Below are 27,193 nucleotides of genomic sequence, written 5' to 3'. Positions count from 1 at the left end.
CAATTATTTTTTATAAAAAGCACACATAGAATTTTTTTATTTTACAAAGTGATAACCACTGGAATTTATTGACGAATTTTGAGGTAAACAATTTAGTAACATTATTCAATAATAGTGTTGTTTGGGTTTAGTTTGGGGTTTTTTTTAACATAATATTTAAACAAATAATGGCTGGGCTGAAACACTATAATGGCTAAGAGTGACCAACTATGCTAGAGTAAAATGATTATTATCTTGGATCAAACATGGTAGCCTTTAACAGTATCACACACTTGCATATAGACATTATTGACAGAGTGAGGTAAAATTTCACATAACAATGATGATGAGCAAGCCAGAAGTATATACAACGGCTGGCTAATGAGGATACATTAAAAACACATTCAGGAACAATTTTGGTTACTTATTCATTAGGGAGTAGTAAGAAAATCAAGGCTTGATTGTTTGGGTCTCTACGGAGAGAAGCAGATAAATTTTAAATTATTAAATAGAGTAACATTTGAATTTGATAATACAGCTTTGCAGTATTTTACAGGTATTTATGATGTATTTAAAAAACAAGATAGTTGTACTGAGAGTCAGTGTTTGGAATATTGCTGCTTTACAAAGTTCCTCTTTATAATTGTGATAGATAATTTATGTATTGCCAAATTTTGACATTGCAAGAATTTTGTATTAAGTTGCTCTTTAACTTCTATACCTAGTTCAGTTATGAATCTTATTTTGCAAGCATATACTGACTCTTATTTCTGTGGGAAGTAAAAATATGAAAGCCATCTCTCCCAGGATATGTAAACCTTACTTTTTAAGATTCCCTTGTTGCAAAGGTCTACCCACTCTCTGAAGATAAGATTATATAACTTTAAAAATTGTTTTTAAAAGCTACCACCCAACTAAAAGCCATCTGTTAGTCCCAGTTTCTAATGCACACAGTGGTATTTCCCACTGAGAAGAGCTGTTGTTGCTGTTGTTTTTTATATTAGATACTTCTAATGTGACATCCAGTACCAAGGATCCACTTGGTCAATATAGAATGATATACTTGCTATAAGCTACTTTACAAAATGATTTCTAATTTCTATTTAAACATGAGCTGGTTATTGCAAAGAAGCAAGGGGAAATGTACCAACTTCATACAAATTTTTATCCCTTCTGTTGGGTAGCTTACCTAGCCAAGGGAAGTTCAGACATTTTTAATGTATCCTTCCCTAGCCTATGTTCTAGAGTTATTACAATAGGTTATTTTTTTCTATCCATAGGTTATGCTATGCTTCAGTGCAGTTTTGTAAAGATTTTTGTGTTAAAGGGATCCTAACAGCAGCCATTTGGAACTCTACACAGAATAATTTGCCCGGTGGCATGCTTCATAGCCAACTAAATTAGCCTGCAGCTCTCTGCTGCTGCGATTTCTGGTAGAAGTATTGCTAGACAATCCTCCAGCATGCTGCATAGACCTACCCTGTGAGACAGTCAGCGCTTATTTAGGAATATAAAATCCCCAAATATGACAACACTTACTATGATTTAAACTACATAGAGTGAGGTATAACCAGGGGAAGGTGCTGGCCAAGCCACCAGTTCATCTAATCTGCATTAAAAAGTACTTACTCCTTTTACACCAGAGTGATTTTCTGGAATATTTAACTAGTCTGTGCAATTATGTATGTGTGTGGCAAATTCCTTGACTATCGGATACTTGCAGGAAAATAGCTTACAGACAAATGAATCTCTCTGCTGTTATGTGTTTAGCTTGCACTGGTGAATCCTAAATGTATCTAATCCTTTTGCTCCAATCTGTCACGTTGTTTACTGCAATGACCCTATATTACTATGTTTTGCAGAACATGTGCTGTATGTGTAGGCCTTTTCTTCTATTTGCTGACTATATGCTTCCAGTTATTCTTATATAGCAAAATCTGACAGAGTAAAAAAGACCAAATAGTTTGTGCACACCCTCCATAACTTGCAATACTTCAGACTTGATCTTTCTTAAAGCTTTCTTTTTCCTGACTAAGTAATCCTAGCATTTTCAAGTTTATTTTTTATGTAAATCTTGCCATGCTACCAACTGCTTCACTTCCCTGCTGTGGACTCTTTCATCTTAGCTAAATCTCTTTTACATAAGGATCTCGGATATGGGTGTAGCATTTCTTCCATATAAAGTAATAATATTATAAGCTTTTCAGATCAAAGAGCTTGTTTGTCTTTATAGCTATAAAGCTGTATGTAAATTCGGGGTGCCCTGGAAATGATTAGTAGTGTTTTATCTAGTGAAGAATCCTATTGGATAGCTATGTTTTATTAAATTAACCACAGTAGATTTTTGCTTTTTTTCCCCCAAGGACCATTTTTAGTTCAGAGACTGTCATGTGTTGTAGTACTGAGCACGTGTGTAATTTGAAGACCAACCTCTGTTTCATTATACTTAGATGAGTACCAAAGAAATCTACTAATCTCAACAGGATAAGCCAGGATCTGAGGACTCTATCAGAACTGATCTTGAGATCATCTTCCCAATAATGAAGTATATTTGCTTTAATTAAATCTTTTTTGTGCGTTATTCAGTGCTTCAGAAAACCTTCTTTTTCATTCCTATTTGTGCCTTTTTTTAATGTCCCTGAGCTGCCTGTGCCATTGTTGACACCATTGCCAGGCTTGCATAGCAGAGCACTTGTCTCTTCCATTTCTTCCATACCCTCAGTGTCCATCATCCTGTGAGTGTGCAATAGTGTACAACACGATGTCCGTTTTTAACTACAGTCTCCAACTTCATTTGGTATCTTCTGAGAGCATTTCAGTCACTTCTGAAGAACAGGAAAAAAAAAAAGATAATACCATGAGATTTCCACCCAGGCAGGTGATTTTGCAGTATTAACCTCAACTCTGTCACATTATTACAAAACCAATCATCAGGAAGACTACTGACTTTTGCTATTACCAGGATATCGATCACCAGAGATGTTTCCTTCAAACCCTGACCTTTCCTAGAGGTCTGCCAAAAATTTGTCACGGACTCCTGCCCTGGGTTTCCCTTGGGTTTCTTCTCTCCTCAGACTTTTCTCCAGTGTTCCAGCTAGAATCAAGTTTTCAACTTCTCCCTCACAAGAGAACAAAAAGTTCTTTTCATCATGATCTTCCTTGGTTCTCTTAAAATTCATTTTCTCCCTGTTTGATCAAAGTATTGCCAGCATGGGTGCTGAAATACCAAAGGTGGGGTCCAGCTGCCTTAATGTTAAATATCTCATGTCACCGTGGATGCCCAAGGTGCTTTTTGTGTGGGGCTAACATGGGTGCAGTCATTCCTTCATGAGCAGTGATTAAGGGTCAACAGCTACTCTGTAGTATCTAAAATGACGCTGGATGCCTATGCTTGGCAGCTGAACTCCACCATAAGCCCTCAAGTTAGGTGCATAAACATAGGTACCTAGGGCTGTTCTGGGCAGCAGCCGAGACATCTACGTGGGTCTGGCAGATGTGACAAAGGACTTGGAAAGTCACGGTGTTCTGGAGCGGCAGGTAGAGGCTAGGCAGGGTGCCCAAAGGCAGGCACTTCAATGTAGAGGCAAATTAAGGTCCAAATGACCCTCTGGTAGATTGGCAGTGTTAACACTAAGGATTGAGAAATGATTGTGAAACTTTAGTACTCTGGTTTATCGCATTTGAGCAATAGAGTATGTAACAATGTATGAGATCTGTAAGGAATATGAAGGACTTCTCCAACATTTAAGTACTATTAGATTTTAATTTCTGAAAACATAATTTTGCTCTCTTGAAAAATTAGGTTTTATCATTTGTAAAAAGCCTGAGCTTGAATATGTGGGAGACTTATTTTTCACAGTCATAGTAGATGTTTACCCTAGGGAAAGATAACTGAGTTAATAAGGAAAGAAGGAGGAAGAATGCTTTAAAATATACTTTCTATCATGCGATCTTAAAAAAGGAATACATCATTCTAGAACATTTTAGCTTTTGATGTTTCTGCATGTCACAGAGGTATGTATTTCTGTAATATTTCTACAACTCTATCACTCTTGTCAGCAGGTACCAATGCAGGTTTGATTGTGTTTTTTAATACACAGTGACCTTAGAATAAATGAGTATTCTACCTACACAACAGGATACAAACCATAGAGGGGGAAAAAAAGTAAATCTTAAATATCTTTTGTATGTACCTAAAGACAACACTGATCTCGTGCCTACCCTATTAGTATAAGAATAAAGTCATTAATCTTGGAACTGACAGTGAAGCCTGATGATCACCATCTGATAGGAAATGCATGAGAAGAGAGAACCATATGGGTATGTCTCTCAGTTGTTTTCTGTAGTGAGGGGAACAGCATTGTTGTATTCCTATGGTGTAAACAGAAGATGGAGCCTACTAATCCATCAGAGCTATGTGAACCCCTACAGGATCCATTAAGTGGTAGAGATAAGTGTAAATGTATGGTGTCACTATATAGTATTCTATGATTCTTTTGAAGTTGAATAAGTAGGTACTCTCTTAGCAGCAGCTGTCCCAGTTTCCCTTTGCTGCTTCTTAGTAAGGAGGTATACAAGTAATGCTAATGGTAAATATTCTGCCATAGTTCACAGGGCAAAATGACCACCCATGATAAGTTAATAAAAAAGAAAGCTTTCTTTAAAAATTGTTTAGTAGCTGAAATTAGAACATTGGGCAACTTGTTTGGACTACTTGCTTAATTTCATTTTTATTCTATCCTAATGTCAACAAGCACATTTATTTTATAACTGGCATATAAAAAACTTTGTCCTTGAATCTTGAAGTAGTTGACCACTCATGACAGAGTTTCACTGTTGGCAGTTCTGCTGGCAGACTTTTTCAGTCCCTGTGAATAAGCTCAGCAAGTAGAAAATAAATAGCAGAAAAATATATTGGACCAGATTCTTACATCTCTATAAAATATAAGGTCAGGAGTAATCCAGAGTTAAGGGGCAACTGCCTAATATTTACTACGCATTAGAAATGTTTGCCCATGGAATTAACACAGATCAACAGTGTGCTATAACTGCACCCCCTAGCTTTTCTGCAACTTCACTATATACTGAAACCCTTGGCTGAGTTCAGTGGTATAAGTTTTTTAATTGACATAAGAAGCAGGAACCAAGGCTTACCTGACCATGCATGCATCTGGTTTTACACCAGTTTCTTTGCTTTTCCAGAGGGATTTAAGAGCTGAATGATTTATACCATTTTTGATCATCTATTTTTTTTCTCTTGGCATCTGTCCTTCCTAAACTTATTATAAGTTTCAGTTTAGTGCCATGAGGGAAAATCTTGCAAGAGGCTCTTCAATTTTATTTGCTTGAGTAGTTATTTGAGATTGAGCAGTTTCTATTAATACTACTGCTATTATTTCTGTTGATATTGGTGCTCTGCCTAATATCTGCAATATGAACGGTTCACAGCCTGTAAAGAAGCAGCCTCAGCACTGCCTGTCAATCTTGACAAAAATAATATTAAAATGTAAAAATGTTTGGTTCCTATGCTTGTCTGTCTTTTAATTATTAATAGTTGATTCCTTATGGGTATTAGAATATTGACTACCTCGCCCCTGTCTCTGTCCAAAGTGCTGTTTCCTTTAAGGAATCTCAATGATTTTAACAGATCACTTATTTAGCCATAGGTCCTTCATAAGAAATAGTGTTACACAGGAGTTATAGATGAAGGCATGTTACTGACTGACTTGTTTATCTGTATTTTACAGGACCTTTAAGACACTATATGATGTCTGGCTGAAGAAAGAATTTAAGTATTAGCTCTTCAGCTACCTAGGAGTATGTCTGGAAAACAACATAAAGGTGTGCTTGTATTGTGGTAGATCTATACGTCTATTTATGTTGAATCTACCCCAGCCAAAAAGAACAGTACAGATGAGGAGACCAACCACTGTCCTAAATCTTCTGGTAGTACTGGTTATTGAGATGCCTGCAGCACAGTCACTGTTTTAATTATGTAAGACAGGAAATAGCAGCAGCTTGCAGTATGTGAGCTTACCCTGGCAGTTTTTCCTACCAGCCATAGCAAAACCTTTGCCTTCCTAGTGAAGATGATTTTGAATTCTACTTCCACCTGCCATGTAAACCAGGCTGCTTTGAGGGCTGTTGTCCAGTTGATAGTATTCTGCATCTCTCGCGGGGCGGCGGGGTATGTGTGTGATCCTTTTTCTATTGGCTCTAGAAGAGTCTATTGCATGTTTTTGAAATCAAAAGGTAGATTACAATCTGACTGATCTTTTCCAGTTAGGCCTTCAATGTCTATAGCCTGTCAAGACGTTTCAACTGTCAGCATTCTACTGCATTGTTTTTATATTATATTTAGCACTTAGGCAAACTACTAGCAATTTTTTACTGATGGATCTGTGGATAATCTAGTACAAATGTTCTTCAAGGCCTTTTTGATATCCACTCTTAACAAGCATTCATCTTCAGATGACTAATTCAGTGCTCTATATAGTTCCTCATTAGATTGGCTTTGTCTATTCAGGTATGATTTCTCTTATGTCCTTCATTAAGCCAACAGCAACTTAATGGAATCATAACTATTTTCAGTAATACACTTCTACTGAGAATATGTATGCTAAATAAAAACCAGTGCACTGGAGGAGTAATAAAGTGGTGACTTCTGCCTACTCACTTACCACCTGATTTTCTCCCCTTCTTTAATTTCTGTTCCTTCTGCTCTATTTCATGACAAATAATGTATTTTCTATAAGTTTCATCATTCTGCCACCCACTTATCCACCCTCTCTTTCACAACTTTAAAAAAGAAAAATACATGTTATACAGCTGATTTGCTTTGCAATTACATTGCACTGAGTTTTTCAAATCTTATATGATAACATTCAGATAGAATAGGGATGTTAAATACAGAGATGCCTCTGTAGTTATTCTGCAAGCAGTATTTTCTTTGTGACATTTAAAGCCAAAAAATGCTGGTCTTTACTGTGAATTATATTTTTTCTTTTATGCAAAGGTAAATATGCTTAAGCTTTTAATTCTATTTAATATTTCTAAAAATATTAACACTTGATTTTGCTTTTCTGCAAGCTCCTATACTCTTCATTATCAGTCTCTTCTTTTTCAACTGGTACATGAGTTTTTCACAGTGAGTCACATTTAGGAATGAGTCATGTGCATATTGATTCAGGGAGACACATAAGCCTGTCATTAACATGAGAAATCCCATTAACTTAACTGGAACTATTTGTGTGCTTAAACTTCAAGACTTAAAAAAAAGTTACCAAAATCCTGCATTTTTGCACAGCCTACATTTGTGTAGACCCTTCCTACAAACTTGAACCAACTTAGTTCAAATCTGCTGTGCTTGTGGGATGGAAAAGCATCCCTAGAAATACATTTCTGTAGCGTAGAGTGTCCTTGCAGTCTACATGGCTTGCTGGGTTGAATTCTGTCTTGGGGCTTTATGCTTCAATGTGCTAATTTTTTTTTCCTTGGTCAAGCAAAGCACTGACAGTGCTTTGGTAGTAAGGCCTTGAAACTGATACTAAGTGGGCAAATAGTCTGATTTATGAGTATGAGGTATGTGCTCAAAGTTAGATGAGTGCTTAAAACACAGGTTTTCTTTATTTTACCTAATGTTAAGAAGGAGAAATTAATTTGGAAGGAAACTCAATCCTGTCCCAAACACAGGTATTGGGGTGGAGTAAATAAGTTGTGGAAGTGCCTATAGTTCTATGCATTACAGACAGCTAGTTTAATCCATAGATGAAACAAGTAGCTCATATTAAATGCCTTGCTTTCAAAGAGTTTGAACTAGTTTAAAAGAATGATGTTGTAAGTGCTTTTTGGAATCAGGGCAGTGCATATTGCAGCTTCAAACAGCTAATACTTCATCCTGTTAATTTTACACTGAAAAGCAAATGCTGTGTATGCTTCCCAAGATACTTCATGAAAATTCTGTAGGCTCCATCTACTACATCATTCTTAACAAATACCTTCTTATTATGGTTAAATTATAATTACTAAAAGCACTTAGTGTTCCATTCTTTGCAATTTTTTGATTTACTGAATTCTTGAATTTTCTGTCATTTGAAAAATCTTCACCCACATGGCAAAATTAACCAGGAGTTAGAAAAGAGTTGAAGATTCTTACCGAAATACGTTGAGATGTCTTTAGCTTTGCGCTTAACATATACTTACAAAATATCTGATCACTAAATATGAGTGTCCTAGTAGTGGCTTTTATATATAGCTGAAATTCTCTTCATATGAAGATTACAGCACTCAGTTCAAAAGTTTTTGTTTAGTGAAAAATCAATTGGCCGATATCAACCTTTTTATTAATAAATGACAGCCTGTTGATGGGCCATTTTTTCTTTTATGGTTATTTTTTAGCAAATGAAAAGCTATCTTAGGTCTTGAAAAATATTGATTCCTTTATCGAAGGAAGAAAAGGTAATTTTTTTTTTTTTTAGCTTATGCCTGGTATTTTCTGATTAATAGCTTGTTAGGTTTTTAAATCCTAGAACTTTTGTCATATCATATGTATATATGCATCCTTTTAAGAGAGTAGTGCAGAGATTCAGCATTGTCTTAATTGTCATTATTTGTTACCTGTAAGGATGAATTAAAAAAAACTGAAATGTTTGAATATTCTGCTTTGAATACACATTCAGATGTACTCATTCATTTTATAATCTCATTTTTACTTACAATTTTGACCTTATTTAGCGTGCATTGTACTTGCCATCTAGTTACAGGGTATATTTACTGCATACTGTCAGTTCCTGCTCTGAAGACAGAATGATTAATTCCTGGGGTGCTCACCATCATAGGTGTCAATAGCACTTGCCCACTGAGGGGCAGTAACTACACGTTCATGTACTTTTCATCACGTATGTGAATTAATCACGTTTGCCTAAAGTTAATACATTTTACTGTTGTTATATATAGTCAATTACTGTGACTCTGCTAACTTCAAGTTACTGGCATTTCTTCCTGGGTTCAAACATTACTGGTCTTGAGTTCAAAGTGTGTGACTGCTTCAGACAAGGGTGTCAAGTTGTTGTTTTTTTACAGAGCCCCGGTCAGAAAATACTATCACATGCAGCTTGGCTGATGTGCAGTGGTGTGGAGGTCAAGATTCTCCCTGTCTGGGACTGCTAGAGCTTGGATTTTGAGAGCACTTAGTCTCACATGCCACCGAAAAAGGTCACACGGTATCTCATGTTGATTCCTGATGTAGCCCGGCACCTTGGCAAACTTGCCTTCACAACTTCAATATAGCCAGCGAATAAGGAACACAAACTTAGTGACCATCTCGGAGAAGTTTACATGACATGCCCAGCATCCCACTGGGATTATGGCAGAGGCAGGTACACAATATGCTTCTCCAACATTCAGCTGCTTTAGGTACGAGGCCATCCTTGTTCTCCTGGTATTCCCTTGCTGAATACAGGAGGTGCAAACTTGAACCAGACTTGTCGCGAATGAAATGATGAAAGAAATGTAAACGAGGAACACATTTGTGAAAGAATGGCTGCGGGTGTGCAGTGTAAGGTGAAGGGCAGGATAATGAGGATGGGAAAGGGAAAACCACCAAGCATGGAGAAGGCTGCATTGGGATATACAGGAAAGGTGTGGCCAGGCCATCAAAATGTTTTGCTGTCCTTTGTAACATGTAGCGTGTTTCTTCGTACTGAGGCTGCTCCTTGTCAGGACCCCTACTGAATCCCCAAAGGGTACATTTGGTTAACGTAGGGATCCTGCTGTGGAAAAATAGTGACTGATGGTGTTATGTTTCTTGCCCAAATGCTGCTTTTCCTCTTCTGCATCCATCGGGCATCTTCCCCAGGGAGCAGCCTGGGCAGCAGCAGGGGGAGTGCTGAGAGCGCAGGAACCTGTCCCGGCTCTGCTGTCCCTGCCTCGGCTGCCACAGCTGCTGGCAGCAGCTCATCCTGCTCATCCCGAGTTATAGAGGCTATTCAGGAACAGTTTCCCTCTCTGTTAGATTTTAGTGTAATGTAAAATGAGAATATTAGACAATAGAACTGTATTTTTTCTTCTATTTCATGAGATAATTATATACCCTTTGGGCCAGGCAAGGGAGGGGTAGAGGCATGCCTCTGTAATCCAGCTGTTAGGATCATATGAAATATTTGTGTGGTCCTATGTCTGACAAATTATTTCTTTGGAAGAAACCTCCTACTGACTTCATTGTAACAGACTGAGTGGCAGCATTTAGCTTATGAAATGTCTGGTTGCCTTTTACCTTCCATAAGGGGATTGCCTTCTGGATTTTGTCTTTGCTGCTCCATTTCAAAAAGCTTATTTGCTTAGTATGTCATGTGCTGCAAGATAGATGAAAAGTTAACATCAGTGTCCAGAAGTATGATGCAATAGCAAACAGTAAAAGTCCTATCATTTTACATATTTACCAGTTTTGCTGGTGGTGTCTTGCTCTAGTGGGCACTGTCTGAAAGGGTATTTGTAATATTTCTGCAACGGGATGATAGCTCTGAAGAATCGGAGATAGAAAAAGTAAAGAAAGGTTTTGATGTTTGGTTTTAGATTCCACTGGACTACTACAGGAAAGTCTTCTCTGTATCCTGAAGTGAGGGAATTAAATCGCATTTTGCCTAGCAATGGCTGCTTACCAATGCCAAGGTGGAAAGCAGACTAGTTTTTAATGAAAACCTGAGACAAAGAGGGTATAAAAGGAAATAGGAAGCTTTGTATGACTTACTGTATTCATAGAGAAAACCTGTCTAGATAATGAGGTCATATGGTAGTCAGAAAATCATTGACATCTGTCAAAAGAAAAGTGAAAACTTTATGTATGTTTTATACGTGGCGTAACGACCTGTGAACTTGGTAGCTTTAAGTAATAGTTAAGATTAAAGGTGCTCTCTTTCCTGGTGACTTTTAAGAGTGGAACAGACTTTCTCTGTGCTTTTTTTTTTTTTGTCTGTACTCATCATTCTGTCTGTTGCTAAATATTGGCTTGTTCTCTTAGACCAAGAGAGAGATGTCAAGTTACTGTGATAGCCGATCTGATGTACATAAATATCCTGGGAGAACAAATAGCCTGTTTATAAAATATCCTTCAGTCTAAAGTATCCTGCTGGGCAAATTTTGCCTTTTGTGTAGAAGGGGACATGAAGAGGAAGACTTCCATACCTAAATATTCAAAGACATAATCTAAATGCTCATTAGGTATGAAAATCAGAGGTGATGTGTCAGGCCCAGTAGTCAGAGGAAAACTTACCACTAATTGTAATGGTCCATTGTCCTTATGCTAGATCTTACTACTCCCTTACTGCTATATTATTATTCTCTCTTTTTTATACATAGAGAAATTATATTGTTAGTCTCTTACTGCTAAGCAATTTTTAATACTTATTTCAGTGTTCCAGTAAAAAACAGAACTTTTATTAAATCTCTTATTCTCTATCAATGTCTTGTGGTTTCCCCATCACTTTTTCCTTTTTACGTATCATATCTAATATCTTTTAAGGTTTTCTGTCTGTTTTGTGTGAGGATATGTGATGCTTATACTCATGTCTCTTCTCTCTCAGGCAGAGTTGGCCTTTTTCAAGCTTAGTGTTACAGTTTATATTGACTTCACCGTTTCACAATGTCAAATTCAATTAACTGAGCAACTGTGATCTAGGTGGCATTTTCTAAATACGTTTACTTTTTGGTTTTTTGAGTCAAAACAGGCATGAATAAAAGGTTCTAGATTGTGTCTATTTTTCTTTAGGTGACAGAAATCTCTTCCTCTCTCTTTATTTCTTTTTTCTGAGAAGTGGACATAAATAACTTTGGTTTCACTAAAACTCTCCCTACAGGGCTATTTCAAGGCTTCCCAGCAGCACACACAGAATTAGATTTTCACGTCCAAAGGATCTCTAAGGAGGCAAAATTAAATCATACAACAGAACAGAAAAATGGGGGAGTTCTGGGAAAGGAGTGAAGGGTGGGAGAGAATGGCAGGAACCTGGGTGCGGGTGCTCTGGCTCGGCAGTTTTATGGGCTTGTGTGACCATCTGAGGTCCCTGGGTTGACTGTAGATCTTTCTGTATCTCACCAGTCTCTTCCAGGTGCATTCCTTCCCCCAGGGTACGCAAACCCAGTCTTCCCCATTTGGGGCACTTCTGACTCTCCTTTCTCTCATGCAGCTATTAACTCCTTCCCTCCTCTTTGCAAAAGCAGCTCTCCCTCCCTGCAGCAACTCCCACTTAGCCCTTTGTGCCTGTTGGCTGGGGAGAACTGGTCTGCTGGCAGCAGGGGGGGGTGAGAAAGGTGATAGCAGTAACTGTTTCCTGACCCTTCGCATGTGTTTCTCCTAATGCTTCCTTCTCAGTGCTTTATCAGCGCAGAAATCTGGGCAAGAAGAAAGGAATCAGTCATTTAGTATAAAAAGAGCCAACCCTACTCTGCAGTAGTCAGTAAATTAGCCTGTATTGTGTTAATCCTGGATTATCTAGTCACATAAGAGTACTAGTCAATTTATTCCAATAGTGTGTCTAATGAACTCTGACATTGGTCCTTCTTTGAATGATTGGGAGATCTGACTATATAGTATTTCCTGTTTCTTTTCATTCATATAGACATTAATTTAAATTCCTGTGATCCCCAGTCTATCTTAGGCTATTTTTATTAAAAAAACCAAACAAACCCTAATGGAAATAATACAACTGTCTGTCATTCTGATGGTGTATTTTTTCTTTTGGTATGATTTTTTCCTACTCGGTTCCTGTAATGGCTAAATATTCATATGTTCTTCTTTGAATGATTGAAATGTATTGAATTTCATTATTCATCTTTAGCTGTGTTGAAAAATTCTCTTCAATAGTATGTGTGTGCATTTTTTACCTCTAGAAGGTACATTGACATTTTTCTGTGGCTCTTGTCTTCGTTCACTTACATTGGCTTGTAAGGTCACAGCTAATGTGTTACCTGCTTTCCTGTACCCAGCACTGCTGCAGTTCTTTGCTTTTTGCTCCAGGGGGCAAGAAGCACTTTATTCTCTGGTACAACAATTCAGAGAGAGAAAATACAAACGTAGGGCAACCGCCATGGAAGATGGCGTCATAAATAGAAGGGAAAGACCTGTAGTCTGTTTCGTTTGTCTATGCAAATGCATAGCAATAATAGTCTTTCACGACCCACACTCTGCAGAGTTAACCCAGTCCTTTTAATAATCTGTGTAAGAATATCGGTCGCTATAGCAACACATTCTGTGGTACCACTTGACTGTCAAAATAACCTCATGAAATACCATGCTAAGAATGTTTTAGGATTTGATTTTAAAATAAAAAGTAAATAAATCCACCTAACTTTAGAAGATATGGCTAGATTCAGGAAATCTGCAACAAGGGAACAACCATTTTCTAACCGAGGCGAATCAGACTAGTGGTGATGGGTATACTGTTTATCTCATCTTTAGTGAGTGAGCTGAAATAGAACTTAGAAAATTTTTTTCTGCTGAAATTAATGCTATACCAACCACATCTGTGCATAAAAAGTTAGCACAAAAGTCAAAGATTAAATGATCCTCAGACGTTACACAATTTGAGTTAGTGCCTGCCTGTGCGGTGCCTTTGCTTCTCTTACATTTTCCATCAGCTCGTGTTCATCTTCAGAACTGCTGCTGTTTCTCTGCTTCTCCCCCCCCCCCCTACTTTTCCTTCACCTCTGCATTCCCCTTCGTGCAGCACACTCCACACATTTTCCTTTATTCTATTGGCTAAAATAATCTGCAGTTAAGTGGTTTTTTGGTTTTGATTTTTTTTTTTCCATATGGGCCTCATAGCAGTGCTTTAGAGCTAATGTTACCACCAGATTATCAGATGTGGTCAGCTATTGTCTTAAACAGCATTATGTTGATCAAGCAAAAATCCAGCCACTACTGAAAGATTAAGAAAAACAAGCATTCCTAAAGACAGCATTTAGCATCTGAATATCAGGTAGGCTGCACAAACAAATGCCAAGCAGGCTAGAACAGCTATTGTGTATTCCAATTTAAATATGGACAAAGAAGATGTGAGTAAAATTTACATTTTGTTGTTGTTGTCAATTTTTTTTAACATGATGATATTTTAAAAATCATTCATTACTGGCTTAACTTTCCTCCTCCTTCTCCTGAAATCAATAAAAGTTGCCACTGCAATTCATTCAGTTGCGGTGGTCTATCCTATGTAGCAAAATAACTTAAATGAGAACTGTCCGATCTTCCTGTTTCTGGCTGTCATAGAAAATTAAGATACTCGTTTAAGTGAAAATCAGCATTATTCCCTTATCACTGAGACCAATATGGAAGCCTTAATGCTCATGACTGAGTGACTTTTCCCAGTACCTTTCATCCCTTCCAGCCAATGAAACAAAATAAGACAGGTAATTTTAAATAAATTTTTTGCCTACAAAATAAGCTAACACATTTATTATTGGTAGATATAAAATAAAAATTGAAACATCATATTTTGATTGAATTGATCTTTTTTTCTGCAAAACTTTGGACTGATCCAGGCAAATGTAATACAGCTGTACTCTTCTGAACACAGCAAATAACTACTGAAGCAAGATCCCCTTAGCTTATATTATTTCCTTCTTGGGGATAGTATTTTTTTTTAATGTTATTTTTTATTCACTGTGGGATATCCTAAGCTTAATGATGTTAAAGCAAATTTTAAAGTAAAATAAAGTAGAAATTGCCAATTACTTGATAATAGAGAAAATAAAAGCATATTTTTAATGTGTATTATTATGTTCATGCATATTTAAAGTATGATTGTAGATGGGTTAATATGCACCTTCTTTAGAAAGTATGATTTTCGTAGAGCAGAATGACATTTGAGTTAGTTACTTTGTATTAAAATAGCAGTTTATCTTTTGGAATTTATAAATGGGAATCTTAATTTCTTTTCATTAAGTAAAACATTTCTTTCAACATATCACTGTGTTTAATTTGAAAGTACTATTTCTTTATGTACAGAGGCCTTCTTCAACATGTTTATCACCAAGAGAGGAAGAAGATGATGATGCAGGTGAAAATACTTGTGGTCCTTCAGGTTTATGGGAGGCATTGACACCTTGTAATGGATGCAGGAACCTTGGATTTCCCATGCTTGCACAGGTATATATTTACCTTTTCATCATAACACTTATTAACTATAGAAGAGCTGCTTAATCTCTTCTCTGCCTTACCTCTTACAGTCATTTTTAGTCTTGCCTTATTCCCTTCAAAATTGTTACCTTCTGGCTTCATTTTAATGTCAAAATCAGGTTTTAAAATCAAACACTGAGGTTTGGTAATCCTGCTGTAATACTCTTCCTGCTAAGTTTAATGTTGAGATTGTTTAGTATTTATTACCCCCATTTTAGATTTTGTGTTGCATAGCTTTCTCTTCTGATTCCATCTGGAAAGAAATTTTGAAGGCACATAGTTTCCTTTGGGATAAGTACTCTATTTTTGACCAGCTTCTAATTAATATAATGACATCTCAGCTACTGTCTTTATAGAATTAATTGAGGACATCATGCATAACTCAACTGATATAAGAATGTAGCCTGAGAATTCTCTTTGAAGATTATGTAAGTTAAAAGCCAAGTCCCCAAACGTTTTCTAATGCTCATGATAATACAGAGGAGAATAAATAAAAATGGGTAATACACTTGGGCCCAAGTCCCAACAATTCTCAGAGCAGGCCAGTCTGCAGTATCCACCAAGGCATGCCAACAGCTGTGTCCCGAACAAGTGATATTGTATTGCTACAGAACAGGATGATGCTTATTGCTGCTTCTGGGTCTCCCTTGTTCTCTCCCCCCCCACTATGGTTTAGCACTCTAATTTCTGTAACATTTTTCCTGTGCTTTTCTTGTAGCATTGAATGGAGGCCTGCCGAATTTCTATTTAGAAAAGTCTGTTTTTTTCAGTTGCATCCTTACTTGGCACTGCATTTAAATAGCTTTGTCAGATTCTTGTGTACCAGATTGGAATTACATATCCTGTCTTACCACGCTTTATACACTGTTGCTTTCATACTGTGACTGTAGGTTTTATTCCCTTTAGTCCCGCGGGACTTGCACCTGTTTGAAGTCAATGCTAAAGCTTCCACTGCAGTCAATGGAAACAGGATATGGCAACTCATGTGCTTGAATAACAATGAGCACTGTCCTGTCTTTTTATAAGGAGCTTTTATATTCCTTTCCCCTTTTAGTAGCTGTTCTCTACTTCATACTATCTATCATTTTAGACACTTGGCAAGGTGCAGAGCTGTTGGAATTATCCTGCTTTACAATAGGAGTGCCATAGTTACTAATTCCTCATTTCTAAGAATTTGTTTCAAAAAATATTTCTTAAATGGGACTCTTCTTATTTAAATATGTATCACCTATGGTTTAATTACTGTTAAACTTTCCTATGATGAACATATATGCCATTTTGGAGTGATTTCCTAATTTTAAAAAACATTTTTGTTTTCCTTGTTTCTTTTTAATCTAGGTGTATGTAAAGTGTGTTATAAAACTGAGGAATGCGTTTGAAAAAAAGAATAAAGTTAGCTTTGGTTGGTCTCTCTTCCCTTTTTATAAAGAGAGATTCATTTCAAGAATGATGTAAGTTTTAAGACAGTGACTCCTCAATTAGTTTTATTCATTGTACTTAAATTTTAAACCCAACCTTAAGAATCTCATCTTTCTGGCTCTGAGAACTAATAAGATTTTTAATTATGGAAACAAAAAAGAATATAGTCATTCTATGTTCATTCATGAAATGACAGATCACTTTTCTAGATTGTTTCTCTCCATAAAAATTGAGGACAGTTTTGGGTTTTCCTTGATTTTCTGTTTATGGAAGAAAGGAAAGAAACTAAGTAGTGAAAAATCTCGGAATTACAAACCAGTGAATTCAGTTTATAAAGTGTTGCCATCACTGCATGCAATCTTTCAAGCTGTTAGTTAATCTGTTGGATCTTTCACATTTACTTCAGAATGCAGCAGAGAACATCGTGTTCTAAGGGATGGAGAACACAAAGTATTTATTTCAATTTTTAGATTAACTCCAATATCTTGAATTGGTCTAACAAATCATGATAGATATAATCTGCAACAGCATGTTTTAGGTAAAAGTACAAAAAAGTGTTTCTGATACTCGTGTCAGTCCGCTAACATATCAGAAAATACAGACTTCATCATGAAGAAACAGTGAGATAAGGGTACTTGACACCATGTCTTAAAATCCATGCACTACTAAAGATACCAAAATAGGGAAAAGGGTCTATCAATTACTCTTGAACACAAATGACAAGTTCATTTTTCACGTTCTTTTGTAGCTAAAAATAGATTTTGCAGTAATATAAATATACTGTGTTTACACATCAAAGGAGAACAAACATAAAGATTGATTCTTGGTTTATATATACAGTCAGAGGTACAATGGTAAGATGCAAGTGAATTTTAGGTGAAATTACAACAGTGTCCATCTGTGACCTAATGAGCTAACGGTTTCCAATATGCCAAAGAAAAGGACAGTTATCTCCTTGACAAACTTGATTTCCTTATTGCAGTGCAGTTATGGAAAAAGGCTTGGCTGGAGGTACTTCTGACATGCACTATGTTATTTCTGTCTGTACTGTGCTGGGATGTGTCATTTTAGAAAGGGTTGTTATAGAAAGTTCTGTGTAAATTGTTCTGCAGATATCTTTTAAAACCTCACATAGCAGTAATACCTGTATTCTCAGAATAAAAAGCTCTCTTTTACAGTCTCGCAATTGGTAAAGTCCTGGAAGAGCTTGATGGAAAAATCTTTGTGTCTTGTGAAAACTTCAGGGTTTTTAGAAAGTGCCCAATTCTGCATCAGAATGGAGCTAATAACCAGCTTCATCCACCCCTAAAATAAAAAAAAAAAAGAGCCAGAGAGCAAGGATACCCAGCTGTATTTTGGGAGACTGAAATTTTAAATCCTGCTGCTTATTTTAGCAGAGAGTGAATTCCATTTCACATTAGGTTATGATTTATGGTTAATGTGGGGTTATTCCTTTTTTTCTGAAATTAGTCTTTTTTTAGGGACAGAAACTAGAAACTCCATCCTTGGTAAAACCGATGCACATTTTTGTAAAAAATATTGACTTCCACAAATGAGTTAGTTATATCTGAAAAAACCTTTCTTAGGAAATTCCAGGTTCTATATTTTGTGGCTGTCAGTCAGTACAATAGAAAAACCCTTTTTCTACCTGTATAACTGAATAACTATCTTCTACAGATTCCAGAATTCCTAATAATCTTAAATACCAGCAAGGTAAAAACAGTTTTGAAAACTTCGAAAGATGTAAAACCCCAAAAGTGCTTCTACAGCACTCTCAAATTCTAGCATTGCAGGCTTCATTGGAAACAGTTTACTCTGCAATGACATCTCTGTTAAACTGAGAGAACACTTTTATAAATGATGTGATAGTACTAGACTCTCTTCCATGGATCTCCAGTTCTTGTAAAATCTTCCTACAGTAACTACCAAGATTTTTAATGCTTTAATGGTTGCATTTCTGGCCGTCATAAAAATATGATACTAATGGACAGTATTCCTGTCCAAGAACTGGAATAAAACAATATGATATTTCTTATATAGCATTCTCTCAGAGTAGCGACAAAAATAGGAGTTCTGTGACAAATTATAATATTTAGCTGGAGAGATCTAACTATGCTGTAGGTAAGTACTGGAAAGAAAACTGAGATATCCTTAAACAATATTTTTGAGCAATGCCAGCTAGTGATAAAAAAAAGCTGGAAGCATTGTAGTGTCATTATTATTGACCATCTTAAATGAGGAAGCTTTAGTCAAGAGACTCATAATTCAGCTAAACACAGAGTCAGAAAGTTTAGTGGTAGAAATCAGCTTAATATGGACGTGGTTAGTTATAGTTATTAGGATGTCCAAAGAAACACAGGCTGCCAGGACAGAGTTCTGCGGATAATTGGGCTGACACTACGGCTTTGTTTGTGCTCTTCTTGAGGAATGATCACGGCACAGATAATGAGAGCAGTGAAGATGTAAGAACAGAGGCTTCAGCACAGCGCCTGACCTCGATGACATACCTGCTGAGGCTGCTAGCCGTGGAGTCGGGCTGTAAGGCTGTACCACCACCTTGTCTGCAGTTTGTAAGATTGCAGTGACAGCTGCCGTGTAATTGTAGAGAGACAGCCACAGCCTCGCTAGCAGGCAGACCTTCAGTTATTGAATACGTGTGCCACAGGTCCTATTTTTCAACCCGTATCGCTCCTGTGGTTGTACTGGGAGACTGACACCTCTGAAACCCAGCCTTCAACTGATTTTTTTCTTCCCAGTCTGAGTTTCAACAAAGTACAGGAATGATACTGGTAACAGTAGGGGCTGAGCTATGAAGAGTGCCGTGCGTGTTGGTCTGCTCCTGGCTCTCACTCCTGCCTTATGGAGAAGACAGAACCTTAACTCCTGCAATCTCATTCTATTTAAAAGTGAAATAGGCATTAAGCAGCTCAGGTCTGGAGGTGAAGGTACTGGAATACTTCAGCCATTTGTCCCATAAAGTTTTCTTGTGGCAGAAACTTAGAAGATTGAACAAGGGATAGCTCCTCTCTCTCTTGGTTTGCCTAAACACACATTTTGGTAAAGTAGTAGGAAGCAATTTGAGCAAAGACCAGTTTGGGGAGGGCATTTGTTTGCTTTATCAATTGGTTAAGGGGTACAAGGTAAGGAAGGGGTAAGGAATATGGTAAGTGTAGAGCACTCTTGTGTGCCAGTAATAGAATTGTTTCTTGGGTCTTAATCTTCTATTCTGCAGTGTAGGTTAATTTACTATTCAGCTCCTAATATATTTATTTTACAAAGTTTACCAGTACCCACACACATATATACTCACGCTTTCTCTGGAATGAAGCAGCATACTCCAAATGTATGAAACTCTGTAGTTTTCATTCCATTTTCTTTTTCATGGATAGTGTGCTTTAAATATTTCTCTGCTAAGTTAGGGCAAACAGGGCCTGATGTACGGTATAAATACAGGGCTGTCTGCTATGTCAGAGATGGGTGGTGCAGAGTCCTGTGTGATCCTAGCGATATTATCAGTTTAAAGCAAGCATTCTGCACACCTTAATCTTGACAGCCATGCCAGCATATTTTCCTAATTGTGATATAAAGTAATTGTGAGAGAAGGTAGGTTTAGGTATGTCCCATTTAGGAAGTTGCTGGATCAGCTTGACTGCACCGTCTCTTAAAGTAAGTGTTGTATGTATAACTTAAAAATCCTGACAGTTATTTCCTATGTTTGACATGATGGCCAGCCAGGAACACCACATTTATCTAACTATTACAAAATGAAAGTAATATCTGAAAAGAGAACAGTGCAGTTGCTATGGAAAAATTGAACTTCAATTTAAAAGCCATAAGTACAAATCATGTTGCCACTTGCCAGGAAGCATGGCTATTTACAAAAATATAGACAGATATAGAAAGTTTACTTAAATATTTAAAGCAGCACTATGTTTCTAGCTTAATGTCAGATTTTCATCTTTTTAGAAGCAATGAACTGCTGGGAGACCTTTGTGTTTATTTGTAAGGCTGATCTATGTTCTGCTTATACAATTCCAGGATTCCTAGAGGTTGGAAGTCTAGGAGCTTTGTCACAGGTTCTCCTATGGAAGAGAAATTTTCCCAAAAAAATGTCTGTTGTTAGAGGGAGGGAAGAGAAAGTGGACTCCTGACTACATTTTTAGGAGATAAACTGTATACAATACTGTTTCTTTATCAGTATAGGCTGTGATAGGAATATTTAGTTTGGAGTTTGATGCATCAGTTAATAGGGTTTTGTATTTCATATCCAGCTTTTCCAGAAGTTCATCATGTCTGTCTCTACCTCTTTTTATGTAATTTTAAGAAGTAATTTTTAATGGGGAGTAATTTTGTTTTGTGTTTTATTTGTATAGTAGAAGTGGGTTAAGGTTACTCTATAGAAAACCTGACATTGAAAATTATTGTGTTGAAATTATGTTTAAAATTGCAAAGACGGTTCTGTATACCTGAGAGTCGAATGAGGAAATTAAGTAAGGAGCTAACTCAGGTTTCACATGGAGATCAAGTCTATTCCTAAAAAATCTCTGTACTGGTACTCTTTGGAGAGAGACAGTGTGACTCTATGTTGTCTCCTTCTGGAGAATTTTAATATTGGGAAATTTATTAGACATTGTTTATTTTCATTTTAACATATTCCAGTTTGAACTCCTATTTTCAGTTGCCTCTAAAAATTTTCTTAGATTTTAAGCTCAGTGAAAGTGTTATAGTAATTTTTTGAACTGTTGAGGTGCTGAGGAGAGCGTATAAAAGAGGGAGTATTTCTTCTTTGCTTTTTAATAAAAACAGAGAAAAACAAAGAGCATATTTTTAACTAAACGCTAACTGGCTAAAGTGTTTTAACAATTTGGACACAAGAGATGGTGTCATCCTTCACTAACAACTTGTACTTCCACTGAATGCACTGAAAAGTAATTTCAAATTAGACTGGTAAAGAAACAGATTTGGCCAATATTACTTGGTGCTGATGTTCACCAAAATTAGAAATAGAGAGACTTGTGGCATTATCTAATGTATGTGTTACAGGGGAGGAAACCTGTTATCTTGTTTGGTGATGTGCTAATTTGATAGGTGACGATACAGACATGGTAGAGACAGAATTCTATTCCAGGGAGGACCACCATTGGCCAGAAAAACTTTGGCATGCAGCATATGTGGAACATGAATAACCAGAGTAAAATTGTTATAGTATCTGTGATATTTTCCTATGATTTCTAACCTTCAGCAAAAAATATGATTAGTTTTTCTCTCTTCTTAATTTAGTGGGTTAAAGGATGAGTTTACTTAAATGGGGTTGACATGGAGAGCTATATTACCCATAAAAAAATATTTCTGTTAAGCTCTGGATTTGCATTGTTGTCTTTTCTGCAGTAAGCTGAAGTTTTATTGGTAATTTCAGGAGCACACCACCCCCACTCAGAAGCAGCTACTGAAAAGTGCCATATGTATTCTGCCTAGAAAGAATCAGCAGGTGATGATTATACCCTGCTGAAAAGTGATGGGAAATAAGTATATTGAAAAAAATTGTGGCTTATTTTAGTGCTAGGCTACATTTTCTGATTGTGTTTTAAGGAATGAAGCTGTGTTTTGTTCTCGCATACAGTATGTAGCTTCTTAACTTCCAATGTAAACTTCAGTTGCCCATGACTTCAGAAGTCTTGTGGCAAATGCATTTGTACTGTACTAGTTGTACACCACTACACAGGTATGTAATATAACCAGAGATGTTGTAATCTATTTATCCTTGGGTATTTTCAGAATTGACTGGACAAGGGCCAGAGCAACCTAATGGTTAAGATAGCTCTGCTTTTACTGAAAGTTTGGACGAGATGACTTCCAGAGATCTCTCTTGTATAATCATAAACACCTACATTCTATAATTTTCTGTAAAATTCTAGGTATGTGACCTCAGATGAGCTAATTTCTTTAAAATTTTAGGACTGACTCCATTTTCTTCGGTTTGTAACTTGCTGTTTGTGAAAGCATGGCTATCCCTGTCCTGCCCTGTGGAAATCTGGGCACTGCTGGTCTCTGTTGTCTCGGTGTGATCGTGAAACAGCAAAACTAAGTGGGATGAGAAAGAAGTGAGGTGTTAAACAATACTGGAATTGTTGATACATGTCAGAAATCAGATGTATTAATGACCATGCTGGTTTTCAAGAGGGACTTTAATTACTATTTAAGATGTTAAAATTCATGTAGAAATTAATGTTGAACTGAACACTGTCACATTCCTAACTGAAATATGGCACAGTGATCGACTGGGGAGATCTTAATGTAACATACTTATACTATTTTTGTTATTTTCTGGTTTGCAATTTAGTGGTAACCAGAAGACACACTTTCAGGGAATGTTTTTGCTTCCAGTAGAGCCTGACAAATTAGGGGGGGGGGAGGTGTCAATTTGAATTGCACAGCAAATTACTAGCAATAATGTATAGCAAATAGTTTTATACATGAAAGAAGTTCAACTTTGTATTAAATACTTCATGTTTGAACTTCAGCTGCTTCATATCAGAAGTATTAAAGCAGTGTGTTAAAACTTCTAAATTTATGTAGAAGTTCCTGGTTATTCTGACCAAATTGGGTTTACTGTTAGTATTACATTTTGGGGGAAAAAAGCCATCATGGATACTTTGTATTTGTTGTTTCTATGATAGAGGAGGAAAAGAGTTCATAGACAAAAGGCTGATATTGGAGGTATCTGGAGTTAAGAGATCAGCTGGGTGGTGATATCTAGGCACTGTGATTACTACATGGATTTACTACATGGATTAGCTATTAAGTCATGCTGTGGTAAGGTTACAGTTCTATGAAGGGCTGTTTGAAGGCACTTGACATTTTGGGACTTTTTTTGAGCCTAGCAACTCTTTTTCTGTTTTGGTTTGGGGTTTTTTGTCTTGGTTTGGTTTTTTTGATGGTGGTACAAAAATATTTGAGAATAATTGACAAGTTAATATTGGAAACTGTGAGGGATTCATGTATTTTTACTTTGGTTTAGTAGTAGGGAAATTCATGGCTTTATTGAATAAGTCCCTGGAGAAGTCTGTAAAATTGATAGAACCTGATTTCCTTCTGAAGTAAACACCCCACTGACAACTGGGCATTTAAAAAAGAACAACTTTGTAGTCTGTAACTGTGAGTTCTCTCTTGCTGTACAAAAGAAATTGCCTGCCTTGAGTTTAATGTCATGTCTGGCTGTTGTATTTCACTGAAAACTTTTATTACCAGTATCCATTATACTGAGTCTGACAATGAGATAAACCCTCCTTCAAAACATTACTTAAGCCTACTTAAGCATAATCATTAATGTGGTTAATCCCATTTGGGCTTCCATACATACAGAACTTTATTGGGAGACACTTATGTGTTCACAAAAATCCAAACCCAGTCTAAGGCCAAGAGCTTTTTAAAATCCAAACCTGATTGTCATGATTTTTCCACTATTAATAATTCATAATTAGGATGAACTCATGAATTGGAAGTCAAATAAAATGAAACTGAATTTAAGGAGAGTCCCTCTTTGAGATATCAAAGGGGAATATGTAGGACTACATTGTTGCTTGTGTTCATGATAAGGTATTTTGGACTAGTTTATTGATAGAAAATGTGGTCTGCCAATTCTAGTCAAATAAGTCTTTCCACTTTAAGGTCTCTCAGAAAGGCAATTCAGCTAGGAAACGAGGAACATCATGTTTTGTGTTATTCTACCTAGAATGGTATTAATCATTTGTATTGCTGTAGATTGCAAATACTCTATTCACTTTCCAGACGCAATAAGCAGTCTTGATCCATAAAATCTCACTATAATACATAGAAATAACAGTCATACTACTAATAATATACGGAATAGTTGTGTTACTTTGGAAAAAGAGGGAGATAGCATTTTAAGAAAACACGTTATAAATGTCTCTCTGTATAACCATAACATTGTATTTTGCAGCATTTTTCAACATAAAGGATATAAGTGTGAAGAAATTGAGGTAAATTAATAAATTGACAGTATCAAGTTGACCGAATTATTTTTTGAGGTGTTATACTTTTATAGCATCCTAATTTTTGATTTACAATGTTCTATACTGTGCAAAAGGAGAGGAAATAAAATCTGTAGGCAATGTTAAGTCATGTTTAATTCTACCTAATTTTTAATTTAGCAAAATTGAATCCATAACTCTCAGGCAGTGTTTTAGCCTACCTAATTGTCTAAGTACTTACAACCCACTAGCTTCGTCCCTGATCAGCCTTTATGTTTAGCAGATACTTAAGTTCTATTTACAGATAAAGCTTTTTGAGTAAACCGTTGTAATCTGTTTGTATGTGGATAGGTGCCTAAATTCTGCCTTATTCGGATTGGTTTTCTAGAGTTACTGGTTTTGCACTGTGATGAATAAATATTGACAGCAGAAAAGTTCATTCAGAAACCCATCTGGGTGCTTGTGCTCCCTGCATCAATGAGAAAGCGTGGACATCTCTGAAGATGTTCAATTGATTGCTCTTTTATGTTGAACAAGAAGCCACTGGAAGCCAGCCAGCGTGAGACACAAAGTAGAGGGACGTGTTTGACTACATGCCTAGCTTTTGAGTCGGATTTGTGCACAAATTAAACACCAGGGCACTTACAGAGGGTACACAGCTGACAAAGCAGGCAGCCTTCCTTCACTCCTTTCTGCCCACTTCCATAGTGGACAGACTGAGTGCATCTTTTTTTTTTTTCTTTTGAATGTAATACTGTTCTATTATAAAGTGCACAAACAATGTTTGAGCTGCTTCTTAAGGGATAGCTATCTTAACTTCTTTCTCCTAAGGACAATTGTTTCTCATCAGGACTGTATGACCAAAGAACTGGCTAGAATCTCATTTTTGACCCAGAAGGAGAAAGATCCACTGGCGAGTGTTCCCTGTTGTCTGTCTTTAGGTGGTTCCACATGACACACAGGCTCTGAGTAGCAGATCGCTTTTCTTGACCAACTCTGTTTCCTCATTACAAAATTATGAACGGATCTTGAGTTTGCAGGTTCCTTAAGTGAATGTTAACTTTAAGCATTTCCATTGCTATTTTGAAGTTGAGTTACTCATTTGTTGAAATATAAGAAATTACTTGAATCAGAACCTAGAGCAACAGCATTAGTAGGCAAAGAGTTTTATGTAATTTTTACCTTCTTGTTTGTGTGAAACACTGACATAGTAGTTTGCATATGAAGGAAGGTCATGCAGCATTCATAGAGAATACCTGTAGTGAAAGTATTACATACAGCTAGTGTGAGTGCAAATCTGGTGCAAGATTCCTTAATTCTGGCCAAATAGGTATATGATTTTGTGGTAGCTGTTCTGAAACTGGAATCTTGCAGTGAACCTAGAGAAAGTTTTCTAAGTTCAAATTTCATTGACAATGTGACATTGGTTACCTTATAATCCTTATCCACTTCATTTTGTATAATCTCCACGTTCTCAGTTTCCATTATGCAATAAGTAAGGCTGAATATTTGCGTTAAATAAGTAGTTTATCATACCATGGAAATCATTATAGTAACAATTAAAGCAGTAGAGCTTTGACATAAAACAGTGGGATTCCTTATTTAAAGAGCCATAAGGAAGTAACATGTTTATTAGCTGAATGTTTCTGCTTCAGTCATGAGTAGTGAATTAGGTAACTATATTCATGTATTGTCCTTATTTTTCAGTCTTAGCTAATTGAGTTCAACATGGCCAAGTCAGTCCTCATAAAATTGCCAAGTATGTAGGTAGCATGATAAGATAGCACTGGATGATGGAACTTTTTGTATCCATAAACCTAAATATCCATGTTCTGAATGTTAGTGGGGTTTGGCACATTTTTGGCCAGGAAACAGCAGAGTTCATAGAGTCCCATTCAGAACTATGGTTCTGAAATGTTGTTTGAAATAGAAAATTACCGGGTTCTTTAAGAACATAGGAGATACGGATAACATTGTATTGACATTCGTCTACTACTACTGTGCATATTTCTCCTGTCGTAATGGAATAATTTATTTTATAGGTTTTAAATACCAATTCTAATTTACAGTATGAATTTACTTTCCCTCTGATTGTCTTTTACCATTAGGTTCAGTTTTCATACTGCTGAAATACCATGCTTACTATAGACAAAGGTTATTTGCTCCTATTTAATCAGAAAGTACTACCTTTTACAAACTTTGCTTGCATCCTGGGACCTTTAAAGAACAATTTCAAGATGTAGTTATTCTGTTGATTTTGTATCTCATTTTCTCTTCAGATGTGTACCAGATAAAGGTATGATTCACAACAAAGTTTTTCATTTTTGATAATGTGGCTTTCAGTAACTTCAAATATTTGGAAAAAACCATTTTGTTGTTCTTTCTGGTTTTCTGTGGAAGCGTGCGTAGGAGGGGTTTCTTTTAAGAGAGTTGTGGCTTACACGATTGCAATAGTAACTTTTATACCAAACAATTAAATTTTTATTTCTTCAGTGTCAAACCAGAAAACTTTTAAACATGGGAGATTCCCTTTCCTGAAATAGCAAACGTTTATTTGTAGTTTCTATTAAATCCATTGGGTGTGGCATCAAGTAATTGGTTTCTATTGTGCAAATTCGTCAAAGTATTTACATGA

General features: G+C 36.5%; 1 protein-coding gene across 2 annotated transcripts in view; it reads left to right on the top strand.

The window, feature by feature from the left end:
* Positions 1-27,193, top strand: part of ANKS1B (ankyrin repeat and sterile alpha motif domain containing 1B) — a 427,589-nt gene that overhangs the window by 89,705 nt on the left and 310,691 nt on the right. For both annotated transcript variants that reach the window (XM_049792403.1, XM_049792402.1), the window contains exon 9: positions 14,978-15,118. In XM_049792403.1, the coding sequence (XP_049648360.1) occupies positions 14,978-15,118 (141 nt within the window). The remainder of the gene's footprint in view (positions 1-14,977; positions 15,119-27,193) is intronic.

This window comes from Accipiter gentilis, chromosome 34 (assembly GCF_929443795.1).
Source record: "Accipiter gentilis chromosome 34, bAccGen1.1, whole genome shotgun sequence".
Lineage (NCBI taxonomy): Eukaryota > Metazoa > Chordata > Aves > Accipitriformes > Accipitridae > Astur > Astur gentilis.
Note: the sequence above shows the minus strand (reverse complement) of the source record. Positions and strands in the feature narration are given on the sequence as shown.